The sequence below is a fragment of the Artibeus jamaicensis genome, unplaced genomic scaffold (assembly GCF_021234435.1).
Source record: "Artibeus jamaicensis isolate MK-2021 breed Jamaican fruit bat unplaced genomic scaffold, CSHL_Jam_final contig_923, whole genome shotgun sequence".
NCBI lineage: Eukaryota > Metazoa > Chordata > Mammalia > Chiroptera > Phyllostomidae > Artibeus > Artibeus jamaicensis.
The window spans coordinates 9,767,331-9,787,959 of NW_026522014.1; the positions used below are offsets into that span (position 1 = coordinate 9,767,331).

A 20,629-nucleotide genomic window follows, 5' to 3' on the forward strand; every position below is an offset into this window, starting at 1 on the left:
GAGCAAGAGCCATGCTCAGGGAACCTGGGTAAAGATCTGAGACAAAATGTGTCCGTCCTCCGCCCCATCCTTTGTACCTGAAGGACTGCTCCTTCCTGCTCCAAACTGCTCTGTGTGAATCATCTTCCTAGGAGAGTTTTTGGTGTTAGGATTGGAGGAGGAAGTAGAGAAGAAATGGAATTAAATCCAGATTATGAAATAATATAGCAGAAGAAATGAAGGTGTATAGGTATTATATTAGCAAATGTACATTAGTAAAATACTTTTTCTTTTGAAATTTAATATCTTAGGGTTCACATTAAAGTATGCATCAGAAATACTGAAAAATTACAAGATAGAAGAATTGTGAGGGGGTATTTATCTTAGCAGTATTAAAGTGTGTTATTAAGCCACACTAATAAAATAATGTGTTATTGGCATAGAAAGAGACAATTAGATAATAAAAGCGTAATAGAAATCTCAGAAATATATCTTAAAGTATATGTGAATTTAATATATAAAAATATAGTATTTAAATTCAGATTGAAGGTTTAACATTTGATTTTCTCTTATTTTAAATATGGCTTATTATAATAAATGATTATACATAACTTCTTTTCTGGAAGAAAAAAACTGAGTCTCTAACTCACAACATAAATTCCAGATATACTAAGAATTAAGTGTAAAATATAAACTAATAAATATAAGAAAATTTAAGACAATATATGCATAACTTACAAGTTACAAGGTACTTGAAAATGGACACTATAAACAAAGCTGTAGTAAAAAAAAATGCCTCTATTGGACTCCATAAAATGTCTGTGTTTCTGTATAATAAGACAACATAAAGGTAAGCAACTGAGATGAAGATAATTTTCAGAACATGTAATATAAAGTACTCCTACAAATCAACAAAAAGTCAAACAAGAGTTATGAAGAGACAGTTAACAGAAAAGCAAGTCTAAATGATTATATGAAAAACAAACAGCTGATACAATTAAACAGCTTTGGAGCTGAGAAAAGAGGGAAAGGTACATATATGTGGATAATTTTAAGTTAAACAAGAATACTCCATATGCTTTTATATTAAGAATTTGAAATCTTGATGAGACACATGATTTTACAAAATATAAATGATTAAATTGACTGAAGAAGTGATAGAGTAGCTGATACAATAATTACCATGAAAGAAAAGGAAAATCTAAAATCACCTCCCAAAACGATCTCAGAACAGATGATCTGAATAAAAAAACTTTTACCAAATAATCAACGAAAGTATACTTTAGAAAACCATTGCAATGCACAGAAAGAGACAAAAAATTTTATAAACATTTGATCAGAGTAGCGTCATCCTATAATAAATATTTATAAATACACATAAAATATAAATGAAATACTATCAAATCAGATGACTACTGTGGTTATATATTATTGTATTAGGATTAAATAGACTTGTATCTCTATTAACATAATTATATTACCTAATTACATGAAGATATTAATAAAGAAAATAATATAAAATGTCAAAATGTAATTTGATACATAAAGGCATTCTGAAAAAGTCTAAGGAAATGTTCACAAATTATAGCAAGTTAATAAGTGATACTGAAAAAGCATTTGATCAAATTTAAAACCCACTCTTGATTTCAGTCACTGACCAAGTATTATCAATTTGCTTCCTTAGTGTCTCATTTGCTAGATCAGAAAACTTTTATGTCTATATGTATTTATAATATTGTGTTAACTTCAGACTTAAACAGTTCTTTACCCACAAGTGGCCCATCCCCTGTATTGCTCTTAAATACTTTCTCAGATGTAAACCTTAATCCTGTTTCTCATGGTGTCTTAGGGGGTCTGGATACCGGCTACCTCTCTAGCTTCCAATCCTGTATCAATCCCCCTTCCCCCTATACTTGGGGTTTACCAAATTGCTCATTACACAAGGTGTGCTGTGACATTTGTGGGTGTGTAGCCTCTGTACCTTTGCTTCTGCTGTTTCCTCTGCTCAGAATGCCTGTCCCTTTCTGATGAGATACAACAGATTTAACTGTAGTGATACTGTCTTTTGAAAACTTTTCATTATCCTTCCAGGTAGACATGCTTCCCTGGGTATTATTTCTACTGATCTCTCTAGGTACTGGGTCAAAAGACACAGAACACCATCACGACTGGTGCCGCTTAGTGGGTTCAGCCTCCCACAAACTGAAAGGCCCTTTCCAGTCAGGCCCACTGCCTGGATTGAGGGCCAGGTGCCCGGTTGGGGGCATGCAAGAGGCAACCCATTGATCAACTGATCGATGTTTCTGTCACTCTCTTCCTCCCTCCCTTCCCTTCTCTCTAAAAATACATAAATAAAATCTTTAAAAATGTTTTAAAAATTTGAAAAGACAGAAAGCATCATGTTGAATTGTGTGATTACATGTCGTATTCCCTGCTATTATACTCAGACTCAGTAACACAGAGGAAATATATGTGAGGGGCAAAAATAGGTTTACGGTTGTTTGTATGGGAAATAATACAATAATACATAATAACGAGAATAAACTGTCTTTTGCATACTCACAACTGTAAACCGCTTTTTGCCCCACCCTGTAATTTTGCATTCCCTGCGTCTAACTTAAAGCATGGCAGTTAATGCACATATACTCAATAAATGCAGCCCTAAAAGGGAGAATGAAACCAAGTGATTTGAGTTAATTAAATTCAGCATAAAACATTGTATGGTGGAGACTAGAGACTTTACCATGACATATCTTTCCATCACCATGAAATCCTTCAGGACATGAACCACAGCGATAGGAAGCAAAGGTGTTGAAGCACTCCACCCCCGGGAAGCACGGGGTGGAGTCACACTCATTCACATCCTCCTGGCAGTTTTTGCCTAAATGAAATATAAATGGAGAGTTCAAATTATTTAATTTGAAAACCAATGTATGACCAATTAAGTGCTCATTATTTAAATTATTTTACTCTTTATGTACGTCCTCCTAACCCCCAGAAAGCTGTCACATATTAAGAGAAGTGTACTGTTTTAAAAATTTACTATATAGTGAAACATAAAGTTATTAATTAGATTCTATTTAACATTAAACCAGACCCTTCGATTCCATAAGATCTTTCTATAAATAAGGAGACTTTAGAAGTCAATATTTTAAGGCAAAAATTTACCATGTTATAGTAGCAATTTGAACTTTGTTTAAAAACTTGGTGATTAAAAAAATTATTAGAATGGTTGCCAGCTTAGCTTCAGGACAACTTATTCAGTCCAGTTATTGTACTGGCTGTGAAATCCATGAAAATATTACTATATACTAGGATAGTCAGTCTCTCCTCAATAAAACTTTTTGAGGTGAAGTGTTTCTCTTTGAAATGTTAGCAACTTCTTTAAATGAATAAATTCACAGTAATTAACGGATGGAGACTTCTATTATTGTAAAAATTCATGAAGCAATCATCATTTGAATTTTTCCAAATGTAGTTTGCAAGTTTGTAGCATAATAGTCCAAAATGATACAATTGTTATTTTAAAAAGCTAAAGAAAATTTTAAAAGCACCTAAATATTTTTCAAGAAAATATCAGCTCAACAACTTTGTATTCACTTATTTAATATTACATCTATTTAAATTAAAGAAAGCATTGGTATGAGTTTTTAGAAACCCTTGGGAAGCTAAAGGTTATCAGTTATGTACTTATTTGGGATTTCTGGAATCAGATATTTTAGGGCAACTAATGAGTTAACAAATGTGTTAACATTTCACCAGATTTTAACTCTATACTGTGATCTTTCTAAGTAATTAAATGAATAAAACCTCTTAAATGATAATTTTTATATTTCCCACGGCAATTTTCTTTCTTATTCTATATTATATTTCAATAGTGATACCTTTTAATGTATTTCTACCTACCAGGTATTGTTTAGAAAGCTGCAAAACACAATGTAAAAATAGAGTATTTGCCCATCATAAAAATGGGCAAAAATGTAAGAATACATGTGTAAGCAATTTATAATAAAAGGGGATATGGATAACAAATGTATTTGTGATGACTTTTACTAGAATTTTAAAATGTGGATCATACATTTGCTTGAGTAACCTGTAGATGAAGGTCCCAAGGAGCTTTCCTTTTTTATTTGTTCATATACTAATTGGTTTATGAGGAACCCATACTTACCTTTGAGCTCAGGTGGACAATCACAGGAATAACTGTGAAAACCACTAACACATCTGCCGAGTCCACAGGGGTTTGATTGGCACTGAGTGACACCCACTTCACAAAGACTGCCCTGGAAACCAGGCAAGCAGACACACAGGGATGCTGCACTTCCTAGGGGAGAGTTAATGTCAGACACACATTTTCCACCATTCAAGCAATCACAAGACTTCACAGTCAACTGAAAAAGAAACAAAAAAATGAATGCTTTATTTTCAATGAAGTCATCTTTAGTTTATGCCCCAGAAATTATGATAGGAAGGTATGTTTGTATACAAGTAGGACCAGATCAGGCATTTTTGCAAATATATGTATATTTAATATACAATAGTATTTAAAAATAGTTTAATAAGGGAATTATGACCATTCTCAAGGGCATAGCCAAAATATAAATACTAAAAATACTTTTTAAAATGTTACAGGATGATTGATTTCAGTAATGTAAGCAAGAAAAAAAAATTTAAGGTGAAAAGTAGTTCGTCCTCAATCTAGAGAGTGAACAATCACTTGATTACCATGGTCAACATGGCATAGTACAAACTGCCCTTCACAACACTACTTCTGTGAGAAAGTGTGTCCCACATTTCAAGTGAATACAGAGTGCAAAAAAAATATTGGGAGCTTATGACTAATATGGTAAAAACAATCATCAACTAAGAAATATGACTCACATTAATTATTTCAGATCTTATCTTTACACTCTTGATTTATAATTCAACATCTAAAATTTCTTCACCTGAAAGAAGAAGGTATGATGACCCTGAGATAGAATAACCTTCCAAGAAGGGCTCCTTGTGGTTAATTGGACTCAAATTCATGGTCAGAGTGTAGATGCCATTGTGGGTGGAGGTCTCTTGTGAACACTGCATTCCAGGGAAAAATTTATAGACTGAATTGCTAGCCTCTTGCACTGTGTTCCTGGCATTTGTACTAACCCACATAAGGGAGTTTCTGGAATCATCTTTCAATCAATGGGCTGTAACCTGCCCTGTTCAATCAAAACTACACAGCTATATCTTCATTTGCATCTTTACCAACCACTCAGAACAGCTTCATAGTGAACAATCAGAGTACACTATTCTCACCAAGCAAAACAGTGCTATTTGGACCAATCAGACAGACCAGGCATATTTAGATTCCTTATTGGCATTGAAATGAACCAATCAGGCACCAGAGCATGAACTTTCTTTCTAAAAGTGAGCCTTCCCTTTGTTTTGACAGAGCACTTTCAGTTTCTTCTCAAGGCTGTCTTCCTGGTTTGCAAAGGGTTTACTTGAATAGTTTCTCCTTTTACCACACTGCAGATTGGAACTCCTGTTGGCATTAGATTGATGGCAGTGACCTTTTGTTGACAGGTATCAATCTTAGGTTAATCACAGATCTTTCTCAAAGATAGACATGAATGAGTTCTCTATCCATGTCACAGTTAAGTGTTGAAAAAAATGTTCTAGGAGTCAGTTAACTTAGATCTGTGCTCTACACTTGAAAGTCTCTGTAAGGTTTTAAATTCTTACAAAAATAGTCAAAATTTTGGCAGTTTAATTTTCCATAAAATGTTTAAGAGTTTAGTTACTCTTTGTGAATTAAGAATATAAATTATACTTTAAATTAATAATAATTTTTAAAAATTTTGTTAATTGAGCCTCATTTATACAATTATAAATAATACCTCAATTGTGACGTTAGTTTCAGCATTGCAGTCATCGCTAAGGTGCAGAGTAAATGGCTGGGGAGTTGGTGACTCTGCTTTCCACTTAAGGAGTCCTGCAGAGGAAATATTTGCTCCTTCAGGACCAGAGTCCATGGTAAAATGGATGTCAGAGCCTTCCGGATCGAAGGCCATGAGCTGGTACACAAAGTTTTCCCCATAAAATGTCTGTAATTTGTCTTGCTGTATTTGAATCACTGGGGGTTGGTTGTCTGTAACAGAGAAAATATGTATTTCTATACCTGTGTAGACAAGCAAGAGGGAAAGTGTGATACAAAGAACCCACTGAGACAAACATTTTGGTAAAGTTTGAATTCTTGAAATGTCTATTACCTGTCTTAATTTTTTTTAACATTCTGAATAAATTCAGTTCCATATTTAGATGTAAAAGTAACTGACAGGTGCCAACTTCAAGCTTTGCTATGACAGTTTGAAAACATTTTGAATGTAGTGTAACATACATTTTCATCACTCAGACAGACTTAGTAGATAGAATAACCTCATTTCATTACACTGGGCACAGACACTTTGGTTGCATGAATGAAGCCCTGATGCCAAGACATTGTAGTTCTGGCTCCCATTTTGCTCTTGAATATATGTCCTTATACAATTTACTGATTTTAATTTCCTCACCCTCAATATAAAGGGTTTGAAACAGATGATATTTATGGACCTGTCATATCTTTGAACACTGTGAGTCCATTATGAACTAGTCATACCAAAGCCATTAAAAACAAAGATAGCAACTCAGAAGTTATATCGTTTCACCTTATTTCTTGCTCTAAATTCTTCAACAACTTTTCATTGCCTTCCCATAATACCCCATGAGCCTTGCATCTGAACAATGAACCATGTGACATATGGTTCGATACAGTAATGAAATTCGCACATGCAATAACATATATACTGATATTACAAAGCATGTATAAATATAAGGTTTTAGGACCCCTGTACATAGAATTACATGGGGCCAGGGAGTAATTATATTTTGTGTCTTATGGTGGCTAGTCTTTTGACTAAGGAAGAAGAATGTGAAGAATGACAGTGTAGAATCACACAGCTGTGTTTAGGGAAGTGAAGAAATTATATGGCACATGACTATAATTTAGGATATTTTGGGGTGGAACAAAGAATCCAGAAATTATTCGCCCAGTATTATGTTCAGGGAGTCACAGAATAGTGAGGCTGGGAAGCCAATTTATAGATGATCAAGTCCAGATAATCTTATTTAACAGGTGATGAGTGCATGGCATTGGAACTTAAATGGTTATTTTAAATGCCATGTCACAAAACTGAAAAGAGTTAAGGCTAAGCATAGGATGGAAACCTTTGGTGTCAAAATAATGATCTCTTTCCACTAAACCCACTGAGTTTTACTGGTGAACATTTTCGTGTTCTTAATGCTCGAGAAGTCATTTTACTAGTAGTTATTTGACATGCACAAATTGTGTGCAGCTGGATTAACTCTTCCCATTTCTTCCATTAATATTCCACATTTGCTTTCCTCATCAAATATTAACATAAAAGCCCATATTCTATTGTAACAGAATCATCGAGATCACACAAAATAAAAGCAATTAATCTTATATATTCTTCTAGCAAAGTAATTTGTGCAGTTAAGAAAGAAGTTAAATACAAGGTTCATCTTAAGCACATTTATATAACTTGTGGTTTAAAAGTCACTTAAAATATCTTGTACAGGAAATAATTAGATTAATAAAAAATAACTTACTTTCTAAAAATGACCAAGTAAATTTCGAAATTTTAGGCCTACAAATCAAACAAGGTCTGGTAGGATTTTTATCCCCATCAGTGTAGCAGAGTCCATCAATAATGCAAACATTTTCCTAATAAAAAAAAAACTTTAAAAATTTTTAAAAAGACAACACTGATCAAAATATAGCAATAGTTAGTATTAAGGAGAGTAAACTGTACAAAGAAGAATAGCAGCATGCATATCGATGATTCCATTGATATATTTTAAATCTTGTGGTCAGGAAGTATTTTTTCATACCACCTAGTCATAAATGCATGGGAGAAAACAGTTAATTTCCTTAATATGTTAACGCTTATGGAATGCATTAATGCAGAGGGAATAAGAGAATGCATCTGGTTGTATCTCTGTGCAGAATTATAACGTAGCTTATAAATAACATGGACAAAGATCTGTTTTCCTCTTTGTCTTTTTCACTGCTAAATGCATGCTGGAAGTGCTTTATTTATTTAAAAATTTTTTTTCCTCAGAACATCTTATAGAATCACATTTGTTTATAGTTATCCTCTTTTCTTCTAGGAGCCCACTGTGTTCTGGGAACACAGCAAAACTAGACAAGGTCTATAGCATAATTATCCACACATCACAGTGGATATTACACAAGAGTGGAAAGAGATGCTGGCATGCACAGAAATAATATTAAATGTAGTAATAATTTTTAACCTTGGAAGAAGACCACATTGTGTTCAGCATATATAAATTTAGCTCTCTTTAGAAAATCTCCTTGGACATGCCTCGGAACATTGCACAAATATAAGAACTAAATAGCCCAAGAGGGTAAAACAACCAAAAAAACATTTCAAAAGTACTTCTTGTAGGATATGTGGAAATAAAATACTCAAGAGAAACATAAATCAAACAGCTTCTCAAAAAACAGAAACTTCTTATTGATATGATCAGATTGGTAATCTCAAGGAAAAAAAATAAATGTTAAAATAGTAATCCTTTTAATTTCCATATACAAAAATAGTACTTGATCTGCTCCTCAGTTTTGAGAGCCAAGTGATATTAGATCCAAATATTAGATCCATGGCATGTTAAATCAGCAGTGAACCTGGGAGAGACCTGTTGATAAACCCAGTAGATTGGGTATAGATAAGAAGGTGTGGTGCGAGGAGTGGGGGCAGGCCGTGCTGTTCTTTACCCCCTCAAGTGGTGGGTATTTTCGTGGTTCATTGAGCTTTCTGGCCATAAAATATTCCCTGTAAAAGTGCCAGTCCTATATATTTTTTATAGACTCTACACAAATGCATGTCACTTGCCATAAAGATCATTAGGTAACCATGAAGCACTATGTTATTGGAAAATCATTATTACTTTAAAAACAAGGTATGAAGGAGGAAAAATTCAATCTGAACCTCTTTTGATTTTTTAGGAATAAACAACACTTTAAAATGTTAAATGTAGGAACTTCCCTCTTGCCATTTAAAACAAGAGTTATGGGCAGAGTAACAATTTTAATTAATCTTATATAAGCCTGAGGAGGGACTTTCTGTATTAGTATTTCTGATATGAAAGTTCAAAAACTACATTTTGGGAAATGAAAACACCTATGATAAAAAGTACGAAATTAAGTGAAAAGGTACATACCTTTGTAGTACATGAGTCCTTTCCATAGAGACCACAGACTTGACAAGTCCCATCATATATTGTCATTATTTTGGGGTTACTGAACCTGTAACCATCATTAGTTACCTGTAAGATAGTTCTGTAATAAGGTAACTTATCTAAATGTACCTTCATAAATCATAAAATCTTACTATATATTTAGTTATAACTATGAGTATATTTTCTTTTTTACCTTTAACTGCCACTTTGCAATTGGTTTCTCACCCCTGGCATCCATGGTACCAGGTTGCTGACCCTCAGCAGGCAGTTGACAATCCACAGTTCTGCTATTTCGGAAAACGGTATGCACAGGGACAGCTTCTCCAAGGACCCATTTACTGCTATTATACTGCAGGCATAATGAGAAAGTAATGAACCTCCTTGGAGATATTTTGCTAATCAAAATACAAATTTAAAAATACATGCCTGGTATAATGGAATATATAATGAATAACAAAAGTGACAGTGATCGTTTCAGAAAAAAAATGTATACATCTTCTTTTGATGTAAACTGCTTCTAATCCCTCACACATTCCTTCAGCCCAAATCAAAGTAGTTACCAATATTGACCATATATAATGAATTACTGTGTAATGACTGTTTTAGCAAGAGGAAGCACTCTTGACTGTGTAATGGACAGAAAATGGACTGATTTTCTGACCACAAACTTCATCATTTCTCCTGAAAGTCCCTCACTTTCTACTTCACTTGAAACTGTCCATTTGATCCTCCACTGACTGCTTCCCACAGGACCTCTTATTCTCTTATATGAGCCACCACCCTAACTACACTTGACTGCTCCAGAGGTGAGCTTAAGCTGAGCCAATGCTTAGATTACTTAGGATATTTTTAAATTGTACTGGAGGATGTTGGGTCAGTTCACCTCTGAGTAGCAAGATAAAAACCTATGGAGCTGTTGGTAGCCAAGTTTTCCACTACATGAAGAAAGCCAGTATCTAGTAAAAGGGAAAAATGAAGCTCAGAAACAGAGAAAAGCAGAACTGAGAAGACAGATACCTCACACACATACAAATGCACTCATTCTGAATCTCACAGTGGTCAAGTCCCAAGTTCAAGTTTTTCCCTGACAATTCAGCTATTCAGTCTATCCTTGGTTCTGACAGAAACATATTGTTGTCATGATAAACATCATTTTTGCTAAGATTAGCTCAAATGAATTTACATAGCTTGAAATTAAATAAATTCTAACTAGTTCACCCTATTTAATAATTCAATAACACATCATGCTTAACCTACGCATTAAGTATTATTTTTTAGTATTGGAAATGCATTGGTGTCTAAAGAAGAAAAGCCCATACAATTTTCTGGGTACTAGTAACTACATAGAAAACTAAAAGGATTTATTTTAATTCCAAACTTTAGATTTAGACTTTAAAAAAAGTTATGGCTGTAGAATGCATTTCAGTCATTCAGGAATGTTCACAGAATTTGCTGATACTCCAATGTTGTAGGTCAGTAGGGAAAGGTAGGGAATTCAAGAACATGGGAAACTGTGGCTAGTAGAAACTATCTTGCTAAAGATTTGATCATTGAGAGTGGGTCTCAGTACAAATTTCCATAATTAAGGGGGATATAGAGTCTGGCCAATCAGATATATCAGTCATTTCCCTTTAGTAGTGGGGGGTTGACAACAATGTCTTGGGGGTGGTCTTGATATCAACACATAGGTGGGTATCAACACTTGAATCAAGACACTCTTTAGCTTTTGTGTGTTGAAATAAGACTCCAGCCAATGACTGGGAATACAGGGATTATTTCCACCCTTCTGTTTGGAGGAGCCTACCCAAAATGAGAATAAATATGGTTTTCTTTCTTTTCTACTTATTAATATTTTGTGAATACTTATATATGCTGGGGATGGCCTTATGAAAAGAGATAATACAGGAAATGACAAACTATTTTTATTATTGCTATAACCAAAATTTTAAAATAAAGGTATAATGACTGAGAAAGAACATACTAAATCTAACCAGCACAATCAAAGAAGACTTCGAAAAGGAAACAGTGCTCTTCTTCCTGAAAGTAAAGAAAAGAGACTCCACGGACACTGAGAGCAGAAATGGAGAGTGTGACTCGGCATGTCTGCAGGGACTAGCGTGCAAAAGGACCAGGGAAGCGTTGATCAACGTGGGATATTAGTGCACATGCAAGGAGGTCCAAGCCTTCAGAAATAGTCAAGAGCCAGACCATGATGTAGCATTCATTTCCAGGATAACAACTTGAATTTAACCTCTTAAATAAATTAAAAGGAGATTCTGTAGAAGCCTGGCTGTTTTTCCAGGAGGGAGTAAAGGAAATGATGGTGCAATTTAATTTTTAGCTGCAAAGTTATTTGAAATTACTACTGCAGAGGTAGAAAAAAGCATCTATAATATGCTACCCTTCATGTAAAAGAGAAGGGATGTATCTTATAGATGCTTTTTTGCCTTAGTATTGATACAAAAAAAAAAAAAAACCCAGGAAGACTGTACCAGAACATAATAAGAACGGATACCTTCCAGGGATGGGTGGGAATGGGATGGAATGACAGAACAATGGAAAGAGGGAGGTAGGGATGAGAAGACAGGGACATTCTCTGTGTCCACCTTTTGTATGACACCAACTCTTAGAACCATGATAATATTTTTCATATCTTCCAAGTAAGCAAATAACTAAAATGAACTAGAAAGTGGGGGAAATTCAAGATGGAACTGGAGAGCATTATACTAAGGGAAATAAGCTAGGTGGTGAAAGACAAATACCATATGATTTCACCGAGAAGTGGAACCTAATCAACAAAACAAACAAGCAAGGAAAATGTAACCAGAGACATTGAAATTAACAATAAACTGGCAGTAACCAGAGGGGAGATGGGAGTGGATAATGCAGGGGAAAAGAGGGAAGGGTTTTCAGGAACACGTATGAAAGGCACATGGACAAACCAAAGGTGGGTAGGATCAGGGGTGGGAAGTGTGGATGGCTGGGGTGGGGGAAATGAAGACAATTGTACTTGAAGAACAATAAAAAAGTAAAACGGGAATACAAATGTTTAAAAATAAGCCTACTTCTTTACAAATGAAATACATAAACACGATGAACAGGGTGCAGAAGAAAATAGCTGATTTGTTTGGTTTTGACTAGTGAACATATGTTTCTTTCTATAGCTCTGTATAGTGTGTTAGAAAATTCCAGAGTGGACTCTCTTTATTAGATGTTTGGAGGAGAGATATTGTCTGAGAAAAAACATCATAGCAAATATGTCTAAGAGGAAGTACAAAGTGTACTTTCCAGAAGAATATAAACCTATAAAACTCTCTCTTGGCAAATCACTTAATAGTGGAGTGGTGCCATTTGATTTATTTTACCAAGAAAAATGAAATGTCTGCTCACCTGAGTGATATTCACTGAAGTGAATACCTTTATATACACATTATATTACTATTGTGCCTTGTGATTTCATTGGCATTGAAATATTTTATGACTCGTTTAGAAAAATTATACTTATAAAATCTTGAGATAATCATACTTCTTGAGTATAAATATTTGAAAAAAAGCACATACAAAACTTATTTCCTCCTGTAAATTTTCAGTCTCAGAATCACATTTGACTTCATCAATTTGGAGAAAAAGTAAAAACAATGTTAAAATATAATTTGTTGTTTTAGGTTTTCAGCAAATCATATTTTAGAAATTCAAAGAGCTTTCCTTAAAATTCCACTTGAATAAAGAAAAATAAAACTATATAAAATCATTAAAAATAAGATACAATTTGGTATACCAATATTCAAACTGAGTGATCGTGTCCATCTTGTATAGCCTCAAAATTTATATTTTTCCAGTATGAAATTCACAGTAAGGGAAATATAAAGGTTGCGTGGTTTGTAAATGGAGTTGTTCCTTCTGTATATCCTATAATTAATGCAGGAAGTCTTAAAACCATTAAAACCATTCTTCATGTTATTATACTATAAGAAATAGAGAAGCTTACATATCAACCCTGATGTTCTTTCAGTTTCTTAGTATGAGTGAAATAGCCAATACCTCAATAAAAATTACATAGAATAGTTAAATAGAGTTAACATATAAAACATTTAAAGGTTAGGCAACTTAATCATTTTCCTGTTCATATGTGGAAGTGACATACTTGGGGATTGTGTTGATTATTGACACACCAAATGAATCCAAAATAAAATTAATCTGAATAACTCATAAACTTGTCTTTCAGCTCTGTGATTAACATACCTGCAGTTTAGCAACTTCACATTTAAATGAAGGTGATTCTTTGAAGCCCTGACCGAAAACTCTCACCACCGTACAGTTGTATTTTCGGACATTGCAGAACCCAGCATTCTCAAGCTCTGTAATCTCAGGGGCCTTGTCTTTGGAAAATATAATAAAAAAATAAGACATATTTTTTAAATTTTAGATTAAAACTAATTACTTTCAAAGTCCAAATTTTTTAATATGTAAAATAATATTTCAAAGACTATTCCAAATAATTACTCAGGACATTAATTAAACTATTAAATGTTAAGAGTTTAAAAAAGTGTTATCTACTATCAAACCAATAAAAATATTATTCCAGACTCTATCATTCCCTAAAATATACAAGTTTAATTAATGTTAATTTCAATAAAGGGCAAGTATTGAGAAATTACTATTACAATGGCCTATGTTTTGATTTTGCCATTTTGTTTTGTGACATAGAGATGTGTTATAGGAAAAATACTTTTGTAATAAAATAGTGTAGTTAATAATGTAGTATATTAAAAATTTGAAATGCTTATTTTATGCTTTAGGAAGAATTACCAAAATTCATGTCTGCTGCCATTCTAGTATGGTTGATGTTTTTGTATATTATTGCTATTCTACAAGCTACCATACTCTTAGGTATACCTCTCAGCCATAGAAGAAAAAATTTCTTCTAGTAGTCAGAATTAATTGACCTTCATATAGTTATACCTTTGTTCTTGGTAAGATCACATATTATCTATATAAGCAGGATCTGGTTGTCAAAAATAGATAAATGCAGTTAGGTGAAAGTAATTGAGCCTTTTGTCTAAGGACTGGCCAAATCTAAGCTAATATAACTTCACTAGCAATAGAATACAAAATTATGTTATGTGTACTCAGAATCCTAACTGTAGTCCTAATTTTTAAATATTAGTTTATTCTTTCATATATTCAACAAATGATTGCTGAGCAACTTCTATTTTTCTGGTACTGTTCTAGGTATTGAGGATATAGCAATGAACAAAATAAAGTTCTTGCCTTCATGTAACTTATAATATGAGAAGATAAGAAATAAGTGAAAAAATAAATTACTCCATTACAAAATCTATTAATAAAGTATATTACATTCATATCTATGGAGAACAAGTATGTTAACTATATTAAAAGAGACAGAGACTATAGGGTTATGTTAGAAAATGTACTTCATTCTGAATGGCAATGAAAGGATCCTCTTGTCATTTGATGTTTGAACAAAAAGACATGTGGTTGAAGAATGAATGGTTCAATTAGAGGTGTCTGTAAGTACACAGGTCCTGAGGCAGCAGCAGGCTTGGCCTCTGAGAGTAAGCAAACATCCACTGGAGAGCAGTGAGCTCCACGGAGAATTGTAAATGATTTCAGTGAGAGAGGAGCCTCAGATTATTGTACATTCTTCTAGGCCATAGTAGAGACTATGGTTTTTACTTGGAAGGAGATGGAGAGCCATTAGTGGGATTTAAGCAGAGTAATATGATCTGATATACATTTCAAAGGAACCACTTTAGCTGCTGAATAGCATTGATATATATTTTTAAAGATTTTATTTATTTATCTTTAGAGGGGAAAGAGAGAGGGAGAGAAATATCAATGTATGGTTGCCTCTTGTGTGTCCCCTGCTGGGAACTGGCCCGCAACCCAGGCATGTGCCCTGGCTGGGAATCGAACCTCCATCCTTTGGTCACAGGTCCATGCTCAATCCACTGAGCTACACTAGCCAGGGCCGAATAGCATCAATATTGATAAAATCTATAATAATAATCCAGGTGAGAGAGAAGGGTGGTTTGAGCTAAATTTATAGCAGGAAAAGAGATACAATTATTTTGAAGCTAGAGATGGATTTGCTAATGAATGGATTTGCAAATGGATTACACATCAGGTATGAGAAAAAAAGTCAAAATGACTACCAATTTTTAATGTGAGCAATTAGAGAAATAAAGTTTGCATTTAGTGAGATAGACAATTCTGCAGTTGGGTAAGGACAGAGTGGTGGGGGTAGGAGGAAAATCAGGAGTTATTGATTTACTGGATAATCTAATCTAATTGATTCCAAAAATTTCTTTCTCTAATATTTTGAGAGAAAATAGTTCCATGTAGATGGGTTAGAGAAAAAATTGAACAAATTAGTATAATTAGCAAAACATTATAAATGCAGTATTTAAAAATAACTAAATTTGAGTTCTAGAAAAACGTATTCTCTGCCAGTAGAGGGCCCGGCTGTGTGCCAAGCCCCTGAGGTCAAGGGAACCCCAGATTTTCAAGGAAGAGCACAGAGACCAGAGTGGGGGAGTGGAATGAGTGAGGGCAATAAGAGTAGGGAAGAGTTTCGACAGACGCTGTGTGTGAGATTACATGGTGCCGTACAGGCTATCATGTAAGTGCTGCTGCTTTTACTCTGAGTAAGACGTGACAGTTTTGGAAAATAATGTATTATTTAGTATAATATGTTTTCCTCCTACATTATCTGAACAACTCTGCTAAAAGAACTAAGATATTTTCATAATCAAGTAATATTCCCAACATTGCAGTGGGAGAGCGTCACTTACCGTGTGAGCCACTGCAGTCGTAGGAACTAAAGCCTGGGGAACATAGGCATCCCCACTGCGTGCACTGCCCATTGCCACTGCAGAAATTGGGGCACTTCAGTGCCACGAGGATGTCTTCAATGGATTTGGCATATTCTTCCGTGCTATGTTTCCCCTCTTCCAAAATCCTCCTTTCACATTCATTTTCTAAAAGGGCCACACCTGCTTCTGCCCAGCTAAGGTCATCTTTTAGGAGGACATCCTTAACACACATGTCTATAACACTGTCTAGTCTCTTGCCCAGAAAGGCGAGACAATGCCTTCCTAAGGTGGAGTTGGCTAGAGTCTGCTGACACAGGGCCAAGGTGCTGTATTCCGTCAGGCCAGAGGGTGTGGGCCACGTGGGGACAAACTCTTGCTGGCCATCCTCAGTATGGTCCTCAGGGAAGAAATAAGTAAACTCTTCTAGGTCCCTCTGGCTGAGGCTTTGGAAAGCCAACAAAGGAAGAAACTCATGTAAATTGTGCTGTTCCTGTCTGTTAGGTTGGTGCCGCCCTGTTTCTTGGCCGTGGGTAGCCTGGTCTCGCGTGTGTGTCCCATTGCCCGAAGATTTCGGTGCATTTTCTTTCTCATTCTCATTCTCAGGATATAGTTGTAAATTGAAGCCCAGTTGGGTTAGGTTCTTGTGCTTCTTTTCTTGAGAGAAACTCCAATTATTTTCTTCTTGAGATGTATGCTTTATTCCTTGGACAATAGCTTCTGACTTAATGTATTTGGAGGTGACATCTAGTTCTGGTATCAAGGAAGAAAATTTGACATGTGTGAAGTCTCTGCAGTCCGAACCAATGTCAGACTGAGAACCAATGACCAGGTGATTAGAAGATGGAAACAATGAAGTGCTGTCCACGGAGCAGCTGCAACGCCTGGGTCGTTTTCCAGACGATGGTAGAGACATTGGCATTGTGTCAAACATGCTTTTTCCTGGCAAAATCCTTGAAGATGGAAAACAGAAAAGAACAGTAATTTGGACAAAAACAGTGAGATGTTGCAAAAAAAAGCAGAGTGCTGAGTCACCACTCATTTTAAGTCAAATATTAATACAATAACCAGTGAAAATAATGTACTTTCTTACCTCCATTCATTAATAAAAGCAGCACAGTTATTAAAAGTTTGATCAATTTTGATTCCACTTTTGTCATGGAAGTCATTTTCTGGGTTTTCATCAAAGGTGCCACAGAGTCCCAAGGTGCTTCTGTAATCTGAACTAGGGGCTCTGACGGTTAAACTCATGCCCCATTCACTAATATCAGCACGGATAAATGCTCCAGAAGAAAACCAGATCTGAAACACAGAAATAAGCTGTTTAAAATAATATTCAATATAGATTAAGAAAAAACTATTATTGAAGAATAGGAAACAAATTTATTCCTTTAATATAAAAAATGAAATGTTAATTTTCCTTATACTATACACTTTTTCTTCTAATGCTATATGTCAAAATAATGGCTTTCTGCATTTTCCTGACTTGAAATTTCATCTCCACATTGATCCTTTTATTTAGACATTTTGTTTGCACTTCTTTCTTTAAATATGCAAACTAAAGTGAGGCATTTTATACAACAGCTATAAATATTGAGAATAATATTCACCATGTAATGTTTGTGATAGTAATTATTTGATATTGACCTAGGCTGCTGAGTAATTGATTTACACATATAAATGTAATTCCAGAAGGGTACATATGCCTAATCAGCGTTCTCTTGCTGCCAATATGCAAGAGAATCACAAGCCAGATGATGACCAGGATGTTGCTCGGGGAGCTGGGAGTGTGAGCAGGGGAGTTGTTGCGTCATCCTAATGGGCCATGTCATCTAACTGCGATCCTCTCCACGGGCGTGTTGAGCTCCCAGATCAGGGACTTGGGTGCATGCATTGAGAACCGCGCTCTCCAAAAAACCATGTGTGTCTGTTCTTCCAACTCGACTTCCTTTTTCAATTTTTTTAGATTTAAAAATTTCATTTTCTTCTTTTTAGAAAAATGGTGTTCATGACAGAAAATTCTTTTAAAAGCAATCAAATCTCAAATTACTACTCAATCTGAGGTAGCTAAGGTTAGGATCTTGGTGCAGATTCTTTGAACACTTCTCCTGTATGTCATTAATTTCTTTTCCTGTCAATAAATACACAGCTCCTCCAAAATTTTCATGGCTATAAAATGTTCTATTATATGACACTGCTATATTTAGGATTTTGGTTATACTCTTTTATTCATCCCTTGTTAACTTTTCCTTCTTAAAAAAGGAGATGTTATGCATATCATTGGGGTTCTGCCCATCCTTAATTATGTTATAAGTTTTCACAAGTAAAGCTTCCTTAAAATGACATGCATAGGTTCAATTTATATATGTGTGTGTATATATATGTATACACAAACCTATATATATACACATACATATACATACACACACATATGAGACGAGGTCTGTCCAGAAAGTATCCAGCAATATAATATGAAACATAGAGACTTTTACTGAAGAAGATACAAGATATGAGAAACATTGTACACAGGACAATGACGCCTCTGTCCTCTTCAAAGGAGGCACCTTGGGACCTAACACCATTCTTCTAATCACCCTGTTGTATTTTCCTGAATCTCAGAAATAGTATGAAATCTCTTCCCTTTTAAAGGTGATTTAATGTTTTACCAAGAACTATGCACCAGATGTGATGTATGAGCAGGCATGTTGTCTGTGATGAAGCTGCCAATCACCAGCTTCCCATAGCTGCGGCCTTCTGAATAATCTGAATAGTTTCCGTGGGGGAATGTACAGCTTAATGCAAAATTTGATGCAGATCCATTGCTCTGCTCACTCAGTCATTTTGAATGTGACAGCCACACAGTACGTATGTTCATTCAATGGCGTCTGCTGCCCCCCACTGACTAGTGCAGTGAAGTCATCATTGTTCATGCATGCGCATTCCAGTCCACTCTCCTTAGCTGCCACGTTACATCAATGTCATGAAAACCACTCCTGTTATATTAACAATGGCTGGAATTTTTTCCAGACACACCTCATATATACGTATACAACTGTTTTCCTGGAAAGGCTGTACTACTTACTCTTGCCAATATTGTATGGTAAATGTATGATCTGCATTTCTTTGATTACTTCAACTTCAATGAAGTTGAAGTTTTTATATTTTTGGTTATTTATACTTTTGGATATACTTACCAATTTTATTTCTTTTATGAATTGCCTGTTTATATTTCTTGCCCATTATAATTAGATGGCTGATTATACATTAGTGATGCTTAAGTGTTTTCTGTATTAATGGTGTTTTTTATATGTAGCAAATATTTTCCCAGTTTTTGATTTACAGTTTGGTTTTTGATGATGGAATTAAAATATATACAGTTATGCTAAAAATTCTTGTTCACCTCAACGTTACAAAACATTCACCTACATTTTCTACTGCTTTTAGTTCAATTTAAATTTTATTTACCTGGAATTTACTTTACTGGAAGATGAAAGGAAAATGACCTTAAAATACAAATAGTTAGCTCACAGATATGAAATATTATTTTAAAATATTAATGACTGTGTAATCTTCAGTATTCTTGTTTTTCTAATCTCTTCCATGTACCTACCAGCCTATTCCTCAGGCAGAACCATCTGCATATATTCTGAAAATTGACTAGCTATTTCTGAATGTTTATTTTTAATTATATATATATCTGATCTTTCATATACCATTTTCAGGCAGTGTCACAAATAATTTTTATGAATAATCCACACAATTATATTGAAGTCTTAAATAGGAAAGCTTAGATTTGACAAAGTTTTAACCATTTCTTCTGTTTGTGTGTGGTCACTGGAAAAGTATTTTACTCCTTCTAGGATCATTGTTAATCTAAATGTTATTTTCTTGGGAAAAAAATCCTAATATTGAAAATGATAATTTTTAATATAATAGAAATGAAAAGAAGTTCAGGATAAATCCAAAATCTATAGAGACATGAAAATTTTATTTTAATAATAATCATACATCCCTGGCTGACGTGGCGCAGTGGATTGAGCACAAATGAAAGTGTCGCTAGTTCAATTCTTGATCAGGGCACATGCCTGGGTTGCGGGCTAGGTTCCTGGCCGGGGGTGTGAGAGGCAGCTACACATTGTTTCTCTTCTTTTCTTTCTCCTTCCCTTACCCACTCTCTAAAAATAAATCCATAAATAAATAAAGTCATTAAAAAATAATAATAACAACTGTACATACTGTGACTTTTCTTCCTAGGTAAGATTCACTTATTTTGACCTTGCTGGTTTCATCTTGGCTCTTTACAAATAAGTATGGCTGTGATTCACGTAGCTGACCTCCACACATATCGAAAGTAACTACGTCACCTTCTTCTTTGGCAACAAATCCGCAGTTACAGGACCCAGGATAATGAAGGCTTCCACAGTCCCACTGACGTACGTGGACTTCAAAATCACGTGACATGCTCTTATAAAGCACAAACGTCCCAGTCTTGAAATTGTCATATACCCTATCATGAA

At 34.7% G+C, this 20,629-nt stretch overlaps 1 protein-coding gene across 1 annotated transcript in view; it reads right to left on the minus strand.

The window, feature by feature from the left end:
- The window catches only part of VWDE (von Willebrand factor D and EGF domains), a 63,918-nt gene that overhangs the window by 20,095 nt on the left and 23,194 nt on the right, over window positions 1-20,629 (minus strand). The window contains exons 10-19 of the mRNA XM_053655054.1: window positions 20,349-20,619; window positions 17,206-17,414; window positions 16,095-17,065; window positions 13,522-13,658; window positions 9,473-9,628; window positions 9,262-9,366; window positions 7,630-7,744; window positions 5,859-6,109; window positions 4,151-4,370; window positions 2,723-2,860 (exon numbers count right to left, since the gene is read on the minus strand). Of these exons, the coding sequence (XP_053511029.1) occupies window positions 2,723-2,860; window positions 4,151-4,370; window positions 5,859-6,109; window positions 7,630-7,744; window positions 9,262-9,366; window positions 9,473-9,628; window positions 13,522-13,658; window positions 16,095-17,065; window positions 17,206-17,414; window positions 20,349-20,619 (2,573 nt within the window). The remainder of the gene's footprint in view (window positions 1-2,722; window positions 2,861-4,150; window positions 4,371-5,858; window positions 6,110-7,629; window positions 7,745-9,261; window positions 9,367-9,472; window positions 9,629-13,521; window positions 13,659-16,094; window positions 17,066-17,205; window positions 17,415-20,348; window positions 20,620-20,629) is intronic.